We start from the raw sequence: 14,434 nt of genomic DNA on the forward strand, positions 1-14,434 counted from the left end.
TACGTGTGTGTATGTGTGTGAGTGTGTGTGTGTGTTTGAGAGAGAGAGAGAGAGAGAGAGAGAGAGAGAGAGAGAGAGAGAGAGAGAGAGAGATGAATTGTCAGATTCCTTCAGGTGTCCATCACATCGTGTTGTGGTGACTCACTGACTCTGGGCTTTAACACTCCCTACTTTAACACATCTGACTCAACAAGTGCTTATAAAAGAACATCTCTAGGCTAAAAGCCTAGAACTGCTAGAACTAGAGCTCTATGAAAAGGACAGATAAACTCAGATTTAAACGACCATACACAAAGGTGTAAAGATGAATAATAATGGAGGTGTTAATAAAGGAAAATGACCAGGGTTAAAGAGATACCTACATTTACAGATTTATAGTGTTTGAACAGCAGAGAGCTTATAAAAGAAATGTAATGAATAATTGGGTGGTGTGATGATGCAGGGTTACACATTACCACACTGAAGATTATTATTTTCCAATAACAAGACAATCCTTGAAATTGGCCAAAGATTATAGTTCTCACTTAATAAAGGATGAGATGTGGTACTATTTATGGTTAAATGTAATGTTATGGAACATCAGTGAAACAAGTTAGTTTAATCTAAACCTGTTATTTATAGTTATTTACATATAAAGTTGCTGAACTACTGTCAGAGCTGCTGATTAAAAAAATTAATCAGTACCTTCTGACCAATCAGAACTGAGAATTCAAAAGCTCTGTTGTATAAAGTTTGTTCGGTCATTAACACAACCCTGCTGGTCATGTGCCTACAGGGGAAGAGAAGGCTCCTGCCAGGTGCAGTGAGCTTGACACATTCATAGCTTCAGGGCTGAAGGTGTGCTGCATGCCTTTTAAATCACTCAGCGAGATGATGAACATGTCCTTAAAAAAAACAGGAGGTGTCCGGGATTAAAAAAATAAATGTCAGTTAGATTTACGACAATTGAAATTAAATCCAAAAGATTGTACAGATTGAATACGAGCAGTTTTATAAACATCACATAATCTTCAGTCACAGCAACAGAGTGGTTGGCCTCATGCCCAGCTCAAGTCTCATGAGGACCGTGTGTGTGTGTGTGTGTGTGTGTGTGTGTGTGTGTGTGTGTGTGTGTGTGTGTGTGTGTGTGTGTGTGTGTGTGTGTGTGTGTGTGTGTGTGTGTGTGTAAAGACCACTTAGGAGGAGGAGGATGAAAAGGTTAGGAGAGACACCAGATGGAAAACCCGCCCAAAAACAGCTGGGTGCTCTCTCATGGGACAAACAACACTGACCGTTGGAGCAAGAACTGAAAGAGGCTGCATTTGAAAATATTTATTTTATTTTATTTATTGCAACTTTACTGTGAGTAAGAAGATTAAGAAGATTGAAATTCAAGAACAGCTGCACAGTATTTGTGGCCAGTTTTGGGTAAATTTATTTTATTATATATGTATTTTTAATTTCAGAGAAGAAGCTCTGCGGTTTGGATGTTTATAACTTAATTATTAAGTAAATTGGAATAAAATCAACTACATCAACATCAATGACTTTATTCACTTTGGGCCAAAATTTTACAAATAGAGTCTCTAATACACACACATTTTCTAAGCAGGCATGAGATGAAACATATTCCTTCCTTGTGTGTGTGTGCGCGTGTGTGTGTGTGCGTGTGTGACTGTGCGTGTCTGTTGAAAGCGGCAGCTGCTGAAAAGCTCTATTGTCATGCAAAATGAAAAACGGAAAAGAAATCAAGCAGATTCTGCCAAGTGACACAATTACAGCGGCACGCATAAATAGCTGTTTGAAGCCTGGCAAAAAGCAGAAAAGAGACAAAAAGACAAGAGGAGGACAACAAGGCGGAGGAGGAGGAGGAGGAGGTTCATGTCTGATTGCAGAAAAGAGGCAGTGAGTTGGAAATTAGTCCACTGCCTCTGCAACTTAACACAAAGTCCTAAATTATAGCGGATTAACCTCCTCTCCTTTCTTCCCTGACAAGGATGTATAAGGAAAAAAAGTGAAAGAAAAGAACAGAAAAGAAAAAGTAAATGATAGCTCAGCACCGTGAATTAAGATCTATGTCTTTATTAACTATTCAGTACTTTTTAAGGAATAACTGTATCATACTGCTGGAAAATCATCAACCACTGGCTCACAGCTTGGTTGATTATTCTTCTGTAACAGCATGTCCTGAAGAGCATCAAATACCACAATGATTTGCAAAAACTTAACAATATTAGAGGACACATAACACATTATATCCCCTTTAGTTACATCTGTTTAGCAGCTATAAAACTGTGCCTTCACCAGCCTCTCGTTTTCTCTCACTGGGTTTATACAGTATGGCCAAAAAACACAGTTACCAAGAAACTGCAAAGAATAAACTTCTCTGTCCTAAAGCTGTCAGAAAACCTAAAGTTACAGCTTTTACCTGACTGTTTACAAAGCACTGACAATAGAGACAGTTGGCTCCCAGTGTGGCAGCAGTGGCATGTGATGTGCCGTCATGTTGCCTGTTAAAGTCCATAGCATCTTCGTGACAGCTTCCCAGTCTAGCCCCGAGAACAATTTCAACAAGTACTTCTTTTGTCAAAGGCAAAAATACAATCTTTTAGCCACTCAATACTCAATATAGTGGCTAGGCATGATGGGTAAAATACACTGAGTACTGAGAATAGATGATAGCAAAATAAAGAAGCTGCTGAGTAAAGCCAGGCACAATAACTTGTATTGTGAAAGAATAAAACACTGCTGTTATAGGAAATTAATCCATGACAGGATGATGCGATAAAGCTGAGCTACCGTTACCACAGTGAAGGTTTTAGATTTTTCTGTAACAGCAAATTCTGAAGCATTTTATTCCTCTTCCCTAGTGACTCCTCTTTGTGTTTGTGTCTTTGCACACTGTCCTGAAGCAGAATATAATCAATCACACATGACAATTCTCTGGATCTGACACACTACAAATCAGGCCCAATTTCTCTACATCTGTATCATAGCATTAAAATGAAGACATTCTGTCCTTCAGGCTCCCCACATCAGCCGCCTCCATCATCTCTATTTGTAGAGAAGTGTGTGGTTCCACCTGAGGAATGTGTACACAGGAGGTGGTTTTCCAAACAAAGCGATCAGTGTGTCTGGAGGAATCTGGGGGAAAAGAGCCACTGTTGTGTCACACAGGCCATTTCTCCAGGATCACAGATGGCCTAGAAGACTTGCTGTGTGCTCTCAGATATCTATCACACTGGTGTCTGGGGATATTGTAGAATCTGATATGAGGACATTGACATCTGGAACTCAGTAGTTACTGAAAGTGTTTTTTTTTCTACTCTGAAAATGCGATGTACTGATAACGTGGTGCAGAATTTAGTCTAAACTTTCTATTCCAAGACTAGCAATCAGCAGTCTCTGATTTCCTCTCTGATTACCTCAGAGGAGCTGAAGAGTCTCATATAAATGAGCTATTGTAAATATAATGTTATTGAACTGATAGAATTTGCTATATTTATATTCATAAAAAAAAGAAATTCTCTTTGTAGAAGTTTAACTATCATAGAACAAGATGCTTCATACAGTAATTAGTAGCAAAGTGATTTAAAGTGTCTTCAAATAGGTGACACATGACAGTTGGTAGTATAGAAAATACATCCGCTAAACATCATTTTATTTAGTCTTCCACTGATATTACATTCTCTTTTTTTCTGGTTTTCTTTGGGGCTTTGATGTTTGTTTGAACAAAGAATACTAATCTACATTCAGATTACATCATTTGACCACCATGTATATGTGTGTGTGTGTGTGTGTGTGTGTGTGTGTGTGTGTGTGTGTTGCACTTCCCCTGAGTCACCCTAACATTATTCTAAACCTCATTATTTAAGGATAAATATTTACGTAAGATGCTGTTTTGGGCAGTGGATTGTTTTCCACTGAGAGAAATGGAAAAAATGTAGAATCCACGTGGTCACATGCCAGTGATCTTACTCACACTCATTCCACACGAGATTTCCATCTTTGAAAACACAATGCACACAAAAAAATCCCTTCCTATTGCACATAACTGCAGTTCTTTCAGGGTGAGTAGGAGTTATCGGCATGAGGAAGTGAGTTGAAGCACGGCTGGCTGAGAGGAAATGAAGTGATGGCAGACGTTAATGAAGCAGGCTGGGTGTGTCGGTCTGACTCTAATTAAAGCAACTCTGATGAAAACCTGAAAAATGAATAGTAGACAGGGTGCAGCATGCCTCAAGGACTGGCCTTCAAAGATTCCCTAAAGATCTCTGGAATGATCCAAATTCAATGCTTGTGTGATTTTTTACATTTAAAAAAAATATAATAATACGTAAATAGTTAAACAGTACAGTCATGTTTGTGCTTTTATATTTTTTCCTTTAAATATATAAACTAACAAATAGACAATAAATAAAAAAATCAAAAAATCTTTTTGTTAAGAAATAAATTTAGAAATGTAATTTTTTAAAATTCAATTATTTTACTAAAAAAACATGATAATACATGTAAATTATGAGAATGATCTTGCCTCTATGCTTTCCCCCCTTTATAATTAAACAAGCAAATAAAGAAATGCAATACATTAAAAAAAGCGCAGTGAGATACAGTGAGATGAGGTTTAAGGGTTAAGGGCTTTAATCAAGAGCCCAGCATAAAGTATATTAATTCACAAATAAGGTTGAAAATGTGAGTAGATTCATCAACTAATATGATTTTTAATATGTGTACACTTCCTCATGCAACATTCTCAGCTGAGTGGACAATAAAAAACATGAAAATATTATTAACTACAGTGTTTATAATGGTTTATAAAATAGAATAATGAATCTTTTTTTATTTATTTGGCTGGGAATATGTAAACAGTTTTTATGCTCCAAACTTTCTAACAACCCCATGATGTTTTTAAATTGCTTTCTCCTGAATAGAAACTAAAAAATATAACAATAATCACATTTAGGACTAAATCCATTCCATTACAGCTTCCTAAAACAGATTTTCTCTGAACTTTGCAGAAAAACAGCATCAGTTCGTAGTTAAAGGGAAAAAAGAGTTTATCAACAAACCACAGGAAGAGCAATGAAAACATCTAACCCATGAAAAGAGGAATAATAACGAACATTAACGAATGAAAGGCTTTCTCTGGCTTTATAGACGTTTGTTTCCATACAATGTGATGTGGAATACACATTACTCCTGCATTGTACAGAAAATTCTGCTCCTCATTATAGAAAAGAGCAGAGAGCAGTGGCCAGAGAGCTGCAGTACAGACATGCAGATACAATTCAATAATCATATTAGAACAAAGTGAAATCTTTCAGGCTGAAATGACATTTTAAAAGGGTTTTATATTTTTATATTATATATTATTATATGAAAGTGAAATGCACCTCAGTTTGAACAGGTGATTGATCAGATTAATGCCGACATTTCACGTCTTTTCCTCAAAAAAAGTCTTGGTTTGCTTCAGTTCGTTGCCCATTTGCACTGTGACAATGCAACGTCCAATGAGCTGGCGCATTTGGCTGCAGATAAAGGGAAGAAATTTCTGAACACTTCACAGTTCATCCTTCTGCATCAAGTCAAGAAACCGAGAGGAAGCAGTTCCATTAGCATCCACAAACCCACACCATTAGAGGAAGTGACATGCTTCACATCTTAAGCAGTCTCTTCCTCCTTTCCTTACTCTTCCATCATTTTGGTACAAGTAGATCTGTCCTCATCTCATCTGTCTACAGGACATTGATCCAGATGTGCATTGCTTTGTACATTTTTGTGATATTTTCAAAATTTGCTGTAATTGCTACATTTAATCTGGATGTACATTCCCTCAAATTAAAGCCAAAAATCCAATATATAACAATATAATGCTATATTATTCAACTTTGCCCAAATATTACAATCCTGACTATAGATATATCACTAAAACTCATTTTATATGCTATTTATTTATAAATGCCCATTTAAATCCATTACCAGTAACATTTAGTGTTGAGGCCTGTGTGTCAAACAGGTTGGTTCCTGTCTTCACTTGTAACTAATCATTCCTTCACCGGCTTCTTTCTTTTCTAAAGACAAGACAAAAACAAAGCCACAGCTTTTCATGTTCTTGAGAAACCGCAAAGTCCTCTGTCCTGAAGATGTTGATAAATGATAAATGTTAAATAAAATATTTAGACATTTGTCTAACATTTATTTTTGTGTAGCATTTTTTAATCATGCTGAATCGTGAGAACATTTTTTGTGTCTCCTGCAGGAGAAAACATGTGAGCTGCACATTCTCATGAGCACATTACTGATAAGAACAATTCACTAGTGTTGTGTTTGTGTGCAGCTCCTTATCATATCATCATACATTTTCCACCTGTCTATAAACTGTGCTTATACAGCAGACCTACTTTCGTTCCTGCTGATGCTGGAGACAAATTGCCCACACTCACACACACTCTCTCATACACTCACAATTTCAATGAACCGTCAAATATTATTTGTATAGCTCAATTCTGAACAAAACATTAAGATTAAAGTAAAAATTAATATTTATCTCTATTAAGCAAGCCAGAGGAGGTTATGAAAAACACCCGAAGAAAATACTATGAACAACCTTGAGAGCATGAACAGGAACTTATTGTCCTCTGGGTGACACTGGACAGGGAGATTATAATAGTGTAATGAGGAGAAACTGATAAGAATGAACATCAGAGATGCTTAGAAACACTAATTCGAAGCCACCTTAATTTTCTCCAGTTGGTTCTACCCACAGCAGTCCCATGTGTTTCGAGGCTGTCCATACGGGTCATCTTCAGTAGCAGTGAGCAAAGTCCAACCATCAGTAGTGCATCAGAATGGCTTAGACAGGCCTGATCAGTGGAGAGGCAAAGACAAAGACAGACAAAAAGAACACAGAGTACTCATATGTCTGTGGGAGGTTCAGAAGTGCTTCCATGTTTCCCACAATATGATACCCTGAGGGAACTGAAACTGCTCCAAAGGTCATGGTAGAGGTCACCAAAGTTTAATCCTCGAACCATTGTGAGATGAAAACAAACACTAAATCTGATTTTATACTTTAATGCTTTATGCTATTGTTTATTCTCTACTCGCCATTCAATAGTCTTGCTGCAGGAATAACATTAAAATAAACAATAAAATAAACAAACTCCATTTCAATTATTTTAATTCATTTTTTGCCTTTTACCCTTCTTTCCCCACATTATAGCAAGATATTTGTAACCATTCTATAACCCATTTTCTTCTTATTCAGCATAGTTTTTTCCTATGAGACCCTTGTGTAGCAACTTAACTCAAACCGTATGCAATTTTTTCGGTTTTCACACAAATCCAGTAACATACTTTGATGGACATCATAAAGCATAATGAAATATTAAGTAATAATTCCAATGTAATAAAAAAAGAAATAAAAGGGAGAATAAAACAGACACGTGTACCATCAGATGTTTTATTACTAAAATGGAAACATCTAAGAATGTTTTTGCGTCTTACAGCTAGATTTCTTTTTGTGAGTAAAATTTAAAAAGTATAAAATAATCACAGTGCTCCTGCGTGCTACAAACCTCATTAAAACATCTGCAGAAATACAAGCACACAAAACTCTCCTTCACACTCCTCAAGCTCCATACTAAAAGTGACTAGTGTAATTGGCAATGATGAATTTTTTTTTTCTTTTGTTACAAATTACAGGAAAATATGCTTCAACAGAGCACAGTACCACACTGAAAAAGACATGGCTGAATAAACCATCTCAGAATACAATGTAACATCACAACTCTTAAGACTATCACAGTGATCAAGTGAGAGGGAGGGAGACAGTGAGATAAAAATAGATAGATAGATAGATAGATAGATAGATAGATAGATAGAGAGAGAGAGAGAGAGAGAGAGAGAGAGAGAGAGAGAGAGAGAGAGAGAGAGAGATTATTGTTACAGTGTTACAGGAAATGATGCAAAGGTGCTGTTAGAATCTTGGAGTGAATCTTTGGTTCCTCACTAAAGGATGAGCTCTGAATAAGGCGGAGGAGAAAGAAAAATGATTGACAGGCTAAGAAGAATTACAGCATTTAAATTTGATATTCCCTTACTCCAAAAAATGTGCTCTAAAGTTTGTTGTCTTATAAGACATCATAGCATCAAATCTACATCGTATGTACAATATATACACAATAAAACCACGGGCTCGTGCACAGAGACCCTGCACTCTGCAGTACAAACAGCAAATATACACAAATCCTTCCAGAGTGTGTTCTCTGATCACAGGGAAGTCCCAGATTCACACGAATGAGTGTAAAAAACAAATACAGGCATATAAATGATCTCGACACATTAACTTAGCATCTTTTACTATGGCCACAAAAACACTTCTGATTGGCTAACAGGTGCTGGATTTTTGTTTGTTTTTAAACAGTGAGCAGGTCAAAATCAGTGCTGCAACCAAAGTAACAACAGGACAGTCTTCAACATCTCATTTGCCATAAAATACTCACTTCTGATTGGCTGACAGCTCCTGTTATTTAAACTAGATCAATTCCAAATCAAGGTTTCCAATCTGTGTAAGCCTGTTGGAGTGTAACCATGGCAACCGCGTATGCCTCTCAAATGTGCAGTTAAAACAACAAAATATTTTTAAGTAGCAATTAAACTACATTGAAACTGCAGAATAAAGAGTGATGTACAGAGCACGGAAACGTTAGCAGTAATGTGTAACCAATCGCTTTTACTTTGTTCAAATGGGCACCGGTTTGCTAATTTGTGTAGTTTTAATTGTTTAGTTTTTTTAACATTGTATTTAATGGTCCACGTTTGAAAAATGTTGCTGAGTTAAAAGGCCAGTATTTTTATTTTTTTTTACATATATTTAAAGTGTTCAATCAATTAGAACCCTGTGCTGAGTCTGTATTAATGGGTGACGTGCTCTTTATCGCCATGGTGTAAGAAATTTAAAAAAAACCCAAACGGGAAATAACACTATCCAACAGAATATTAAATTATCAGTGTCTGTCATCTTCACTCTTTCACTGGGTTTCTGTTTTGTATTTTTATTTTCCAACAGCACGTCCCTCTCTATCCAAGCTGATCTGACTCGGGTCATGATGCTGTGTGTCTCAAATTAAAATAAATACATCTTTAAAAAAAAAAAAAAGAAAAGAACTCAGCTTAGTGAACTTGAAAAGAAGAGCTGGAAAAGAAAATATTAATGAAAGAAGTGCCAAAAAGCTTCAGTGTACATGGTAAATAAGAACAGTGTGCATACACAGCACACACCTACACACGCTTTGGAGTCTTTTTCTGCACTCGTCAGCATGCATGTGTTGTGTGTTTAATGAGCTCACTCTCAGTGGAGACATCATTCAAGCACAGAGAGGCAGAAGTTTGATCTTCGCTTGTTTGATCTGTTTGGCACTGAGAGAAACAGAAGATGACTCTGACAAACGTAACTTGCCTTAAGGTAAGAATCATGTTCCTGGCACCATGTTAAAACCCATTCAGTAGTACTTAATATGGAGCATCTTTATAAAGTTAGTTTAGCTCACACGTTTTCATTACGCACAGCTCTGAAAATCATGATATTTTGTTTGTGTTTTATGTTTCTATCGTCACATTCTAACTTAAACATTAATAAATCTAGTTGTGAAGAGACTTGATCCTTGAAGCTTTTCCTGCCATTACATATTTGAGACTGATAGCTGGCTTTAAGACATTTTTAACTCATCGCACAAGAGCAGCAGCAGATCGGATCTAAAAAAAAAAAAAGATACAAATTCCAAAATATCAATCCAGGATTTAAGATTTTTTTTTATAGCTCGATGCATCCCTAATAATTACTAATAAGTAATTACATATTATCTGATAAAAAGATTTCAGGAAAATCTTCAGGGTATTAACATGGCAGGATTTCACTGGGTATCTTATAGAATCTAATAAGCTGAGCACTACTTGTTCTGCTTCATTTTCTGCCCAACAGTGAAATGAGGTGGTAGTGTGATAAAAAGCTTCCTTCACAAACAAAACAGGACTCATACAACCGAACATTTGTGCTTTTTTCCTTTTGTTACCGTGACACACACCACAAATCGTTCCGTGACAGTTTTTCTAGAAATAAGGTTTAGAGGTAAATGCACACACAGCTCACTCCTGTTCATACACCCTTCATTTAATCTCATGTCCTTCCTATCATTTGGGTCACTTCATTCTCCTCCACATGCTCCTCTGAGATTTCATTTCTCCCATTAAAAACTTCTTTATCCTCTTCTTTTATCTTGTACTTCTATTGTCATTATTAAAAAGGGAATTATAAGGTGTAAGATTCTTTCCTCCAGGGAACTAAAAAGGTAAAAAAAATCTCTGTTCTTGTGATGCTCTGTCCGGCACATCCCAGCATCGACTCAGGCGTGTGACACCTCCCAGCATGCAACGAGACACTCAGAAATAGATGACATCCTCCTTTTCTTTGTCACCCGGGAGAGGGTAGGACTGTAGGAGGCTCTGGTTCTGTACTTTCTGAGGCTCTGATGTGTATTTCTCTCCAATGACAGGGGGATCTGCAGTGAGAGAGAGAGACACACACACACAGACAGACACACAATTAGGGGACATCTATAGACTTCTGCATTAATGAAGCTAAGTAATGCTGGTATATTGATCTTTATTCTTTCTACTTTGGATAAGGAAACTAATCCTGCCGGTGTGATGAGTTACTGTCACCACAGCAAAGCTGAATATTTAGTAAGTGTTTTATTCATCTTATACGATACCGACTATGTAATCATTCATTCATACTTACACTTGTGAATATAGAAATAAATAAACAAACAATGATGTGGAACGTCAGTGAAAGTTCGTTCCTGATCTCAGTTAGGCTATTACTATACCGTGTCATTACCACATCAGGCTCCATTTTTCTCTAAAACTCACAAAACAATATTTCAGGAAATTACATGCCACTTGTCACTACATGTCACTAAATGTTCTAATTTTACAATTCATAAATCCGTGTAAAAAATAAACCCTTCTGAACAATCTGCCAGGTGCAGGTAGGTACCATGCTGACAATATTAAACATAGTCAGGTTATCAGGTTGCTGACAATATTAAACATCTCAATACTGTTGATTTCACCTGTATTTGGAGCTGGAGCAAGCTGAGGCTGCTGATGAGGACTGACAGAGCGTCGAACTTTTACAGAACTCTCTGTTTCTCGGGACAGTTTCAGAGAGAGCATGTGCTTCATGTCTACTGAAGCTGCAACGACAAATTTAGCTCAGGTTAGTTTACTATACTTACATAAACAGTTCTCACTTCAATCTGCAAATGTAACAGTATAAAGGGAGAAGGGGCATGGCCAAAACAGCTCGGGAGTACGCACACGGCTTGAATAAGAAACAGCAGGTGTGTTCGATCAGGAAGTGAAGTCTGAAGTGCATTAGAGATCTGCATTTGGTGTGAATGCTAGAGCTTTTCCACTGGAAGCCATGCCTCAACTTAGCAAATTACTTACAGTCCTTCCACACTGGGGCTAAATCTGGTTTCCCCTTCTTACCCGGGCAGCTTGTAAGCTGAGCAGTGACGTGTGTAGAGAGCTAAAACAGTGCAGACGTCCTGATTAATGGCTCCTCTAACTAGAGTCGCTGCTCTGCAAGCACAAACATCTCCTGTAGAATTGTGTAGTGCGTCGGTTTCTCCCTTGTCTTAAATTTCCTTATTTCTCTGGCAGATTTAAGAGTTTAAAACATTAACTTAAACTTTACTCAAAGTCAATCAAAGTTACTCAATTTAACTTGGTGTTTTAATTAAGAATCAATATATAATTAAAATTTCACATTCCTATTGATTTTGATCTTGCATTTCTTTCCCGAGGTCAGAGTAAAATCTAAATGGGAACAAATCCCAAATGGTTTCCTCTTCACTAGGCATTATCCCTAAACAGGACATAGCAATACTTGGAGGTTTGGCCATAGTGAAGCTTTGCTTCTTTTTAACTGAATGAAATAATAAGTATTGGCACCCTTAGCTGTGTTTAAGTGCATGGAGATAATGAACATTTGTTCCACTTTAATCCCACTTCCACTTTTAAAGATTAAAGTATTGGCACCCTTTGGGCATGTTCAGGAGAATAAACAAAGCAAATGTTTTCTCCTCTTACGTTCCACTAAATATTAAAGTACAGGCACCTTTTATTATTAAAGTAGGCACCTACATGCTATTCGTCTTTGTCAGCAAAGACACACATTTGAGCTCAACTGAAAGATTCCCGGTTTCATTTAAAAGTCTCTCGAGTATTTCACCAATTACAAATCACGTGAGAAACTCCAGAGACTCTGCTACTGTGTTCACTTCACATAACTCATCACTCACAAAATCCTGTTTTCTCACCTCACTCCTTCATTTAGAAGAGCTATAAAAGTTCTGGATCTTGACTTAGTTGTTGTCACTGCAGGTTCAACCCTAAACATGCAGCATGTATTTGTGTGATCAGTAGCTCTACCTGAGCTGTCAGTGCGCTGGGAGCCTTTGCTTCTGCTGCTCTTGTCCTTGCTCTTCAGTGTGGCCAGCTTGGTGGGGATCTGCTGCTGGACTCCACCCTGTTTGTGAAGCTGGTTGGTGGTGCTGACCAGGTGGATGGGCACCTCTGTTTTGGCAGGCACGGTGGTGCCACTCTCCCGGCGCAATGGCAGGTCTATCCTTTCAGAAAAATCAGCAGTAGATAAGGAGACGGTGGAGCGGAGGGACTGGCGGATGGAATCCGAGCCGGAGTTGTCACCGTTAAAACTGGAGGACATGGGAAGCTGGAGAGTTTCAGAAGGAGAATTAAACATTTTAATGTGAATAGCACTGAAGAGATCAGAGAATTCAAGCACAGAGTTAGAACAAAGTAAGCTCTTTGTGTCAACAATAGCACAGTGTGACAAAATTTAGTCCCTGTTAACACCATGAGCTGGATGACTCTTATTATATAATAGCACAACTTATTAAACTTTAACTCCTATTATATCACAGAAGTCTGTTAAGACTTGTACGTTTTTTTATTAACTAAAATTGCATTTTCATTAAAAATCATTTTTCGTTAATAACTACATTTAATGATTTGGAACATCTGAGGTAAATGGTATGAGATATCTTGGTTACGTCTAGCTTTACCTCTGTTCGTTACAAATCATTAACACAGTAGTCTCCTGCCATAAATGTTAAATATCTCCTGACACAAACGCACCATATCCGTTTGCACCATAGCTACAGTTTACTGATTATGTGTTTGGGTGGATAATTTCTTCTGAGACAGGAACGATCACAGTAACAAAAAAAAAATTAAATAAAAGGAAGAAAAAAAAAATTTAATAAGGCAGTACAGCTGTGGGTGATGTGTGTGGAGCACATTAGCATGCCTGATGGTGAATTTCTGAGAAAAAGAAAGACAGGACCTGATTAAACCACAGCAAAAGAAGCGTCACATGAGAAGCCAAGTTCGAACCACAGGATCAGGAAAGGCATTTCCTGTCACGACTCTGTTCAGTTACAGGACTAACGGGTTTTGAAAGAGACAGCCGACAGAGCTGACATGGATGAGGACTTTAGGAGTATAAGGCAAATGAAGCAGATGTGTACCACATCCTGCTGAGTGGGAAAACAACCAACACCCACACACAAGGATGAGATCAGAGAGCTGTGGATAAACTGATCAAACACAGCTGGAGAAACGAAGCGTCTCGTTGCATGTGTGAGAGATGAGAAAAGATCTTTCATTTCCTGACACTAACAGCAAACACGTGTGTGTGTGTGTGTGTGTGTGTGTGTGTGTGGCTCCTTCTCCCTACAAATCCAATAAACACACATCTGATTATTTGTGTAGCCTTGTGTAGTGTAGTAAGCCTAGTATACCCAGGACACATGGTGAATGATATCAGTATCAGCGAGGGAGGGCATAAAAGAAAGGTGGTGTAAATTTCACACACACATATATTGGTGCAGTGGAGTATGGCATGGCGCAGTGAAGCAGGCATGCGGAGAAACAGTCGCGTACCTTCCCTGCTGCGAGCACTGTGAAATGAGACATGCCCACTTCCTTTCAGCAGTGTTTACACTTTTATTGATGCAGTTCACAGGTGCTCAATTTTACTGATCATGCTCAGTGTTACTGCACTGTGCATCATAAATCCTAAATAACAGAAAACTCAAGCACAAGGATGACGATTTCATTGCTTGCAGCAATACACATGAACAGGGTTACATAAAATCTTCCTTGACATCCATGAATAATTAATACCAAGCCAAAATAATAATAATAATATTAATAATAATAATAGCTATACACAGCAGCTATTTAATAAATGTGAAATTTAGCTACAAAAAAGAATCTTGTTTTTCATTGATATTTTTCCCAAATCCATTATCATAAGCCTTGCCCCGACTTCACAGACATTCTATTGCAGGTGCAGGACTCA

The 14,434-nt window shown here is 37.6% G+C and overlaps 1 protein-coding gene across 7 annotated transcripts in view; it reads right to left on the minus strand.

Moving 5' to 3' along the window:
• Positions 1-7,427: 7,427 nt before the first annotated feature.
• The window catches only part of arhgef18b (rho/rac guanine nucleotide exchange factor (GEF) 18b), a 47,142-nt gene continuing 40,135 nt past the window's right edge, over positions 7,428-14,434 (minus strand). For 6 of the 7 annotated variants that reach the window (XM_027158371.2, XM_027158337.2, XM_027158330.2 and 3 more), the window contains 3 exons: positions 12,481-12,781; positions 11,115-11,237; positions 7,428-10,538 (listed from right to left, as the gene is read on the minus strand). In XM_027158371.2, the coding sequence (XP_027014172.2) occupies positions 10,420-10,538; positions 11,115-11,237; positions 12,481-12,781 (543 nt within the window). In that variant the 3' untranslated portion in view covers positions 7,428-10,419. The remainder of the gene's footprint in view (positions 10,539-11,114; positions 11,238-12,480; positions 12,782-14,434) is intronic. The other variant, XM_047808429.1, reaches the window with a different exon arrangement.

This window comes from Tachysurus fulvidraco, chromosome 2 (assembly GCF_022655615.1).
Source record: "Tachysurus fulvidraco isolate hzauxx_2018 chromosome 2, HZAU_PFXX_2.0, whole genome shotgun sequence".
NCBI lineage: Eukaryota > Metazoa > Chordata > Actinopteri > Siluriformes > Bagridae > Tachysurus > Tachysurus fulvidraco.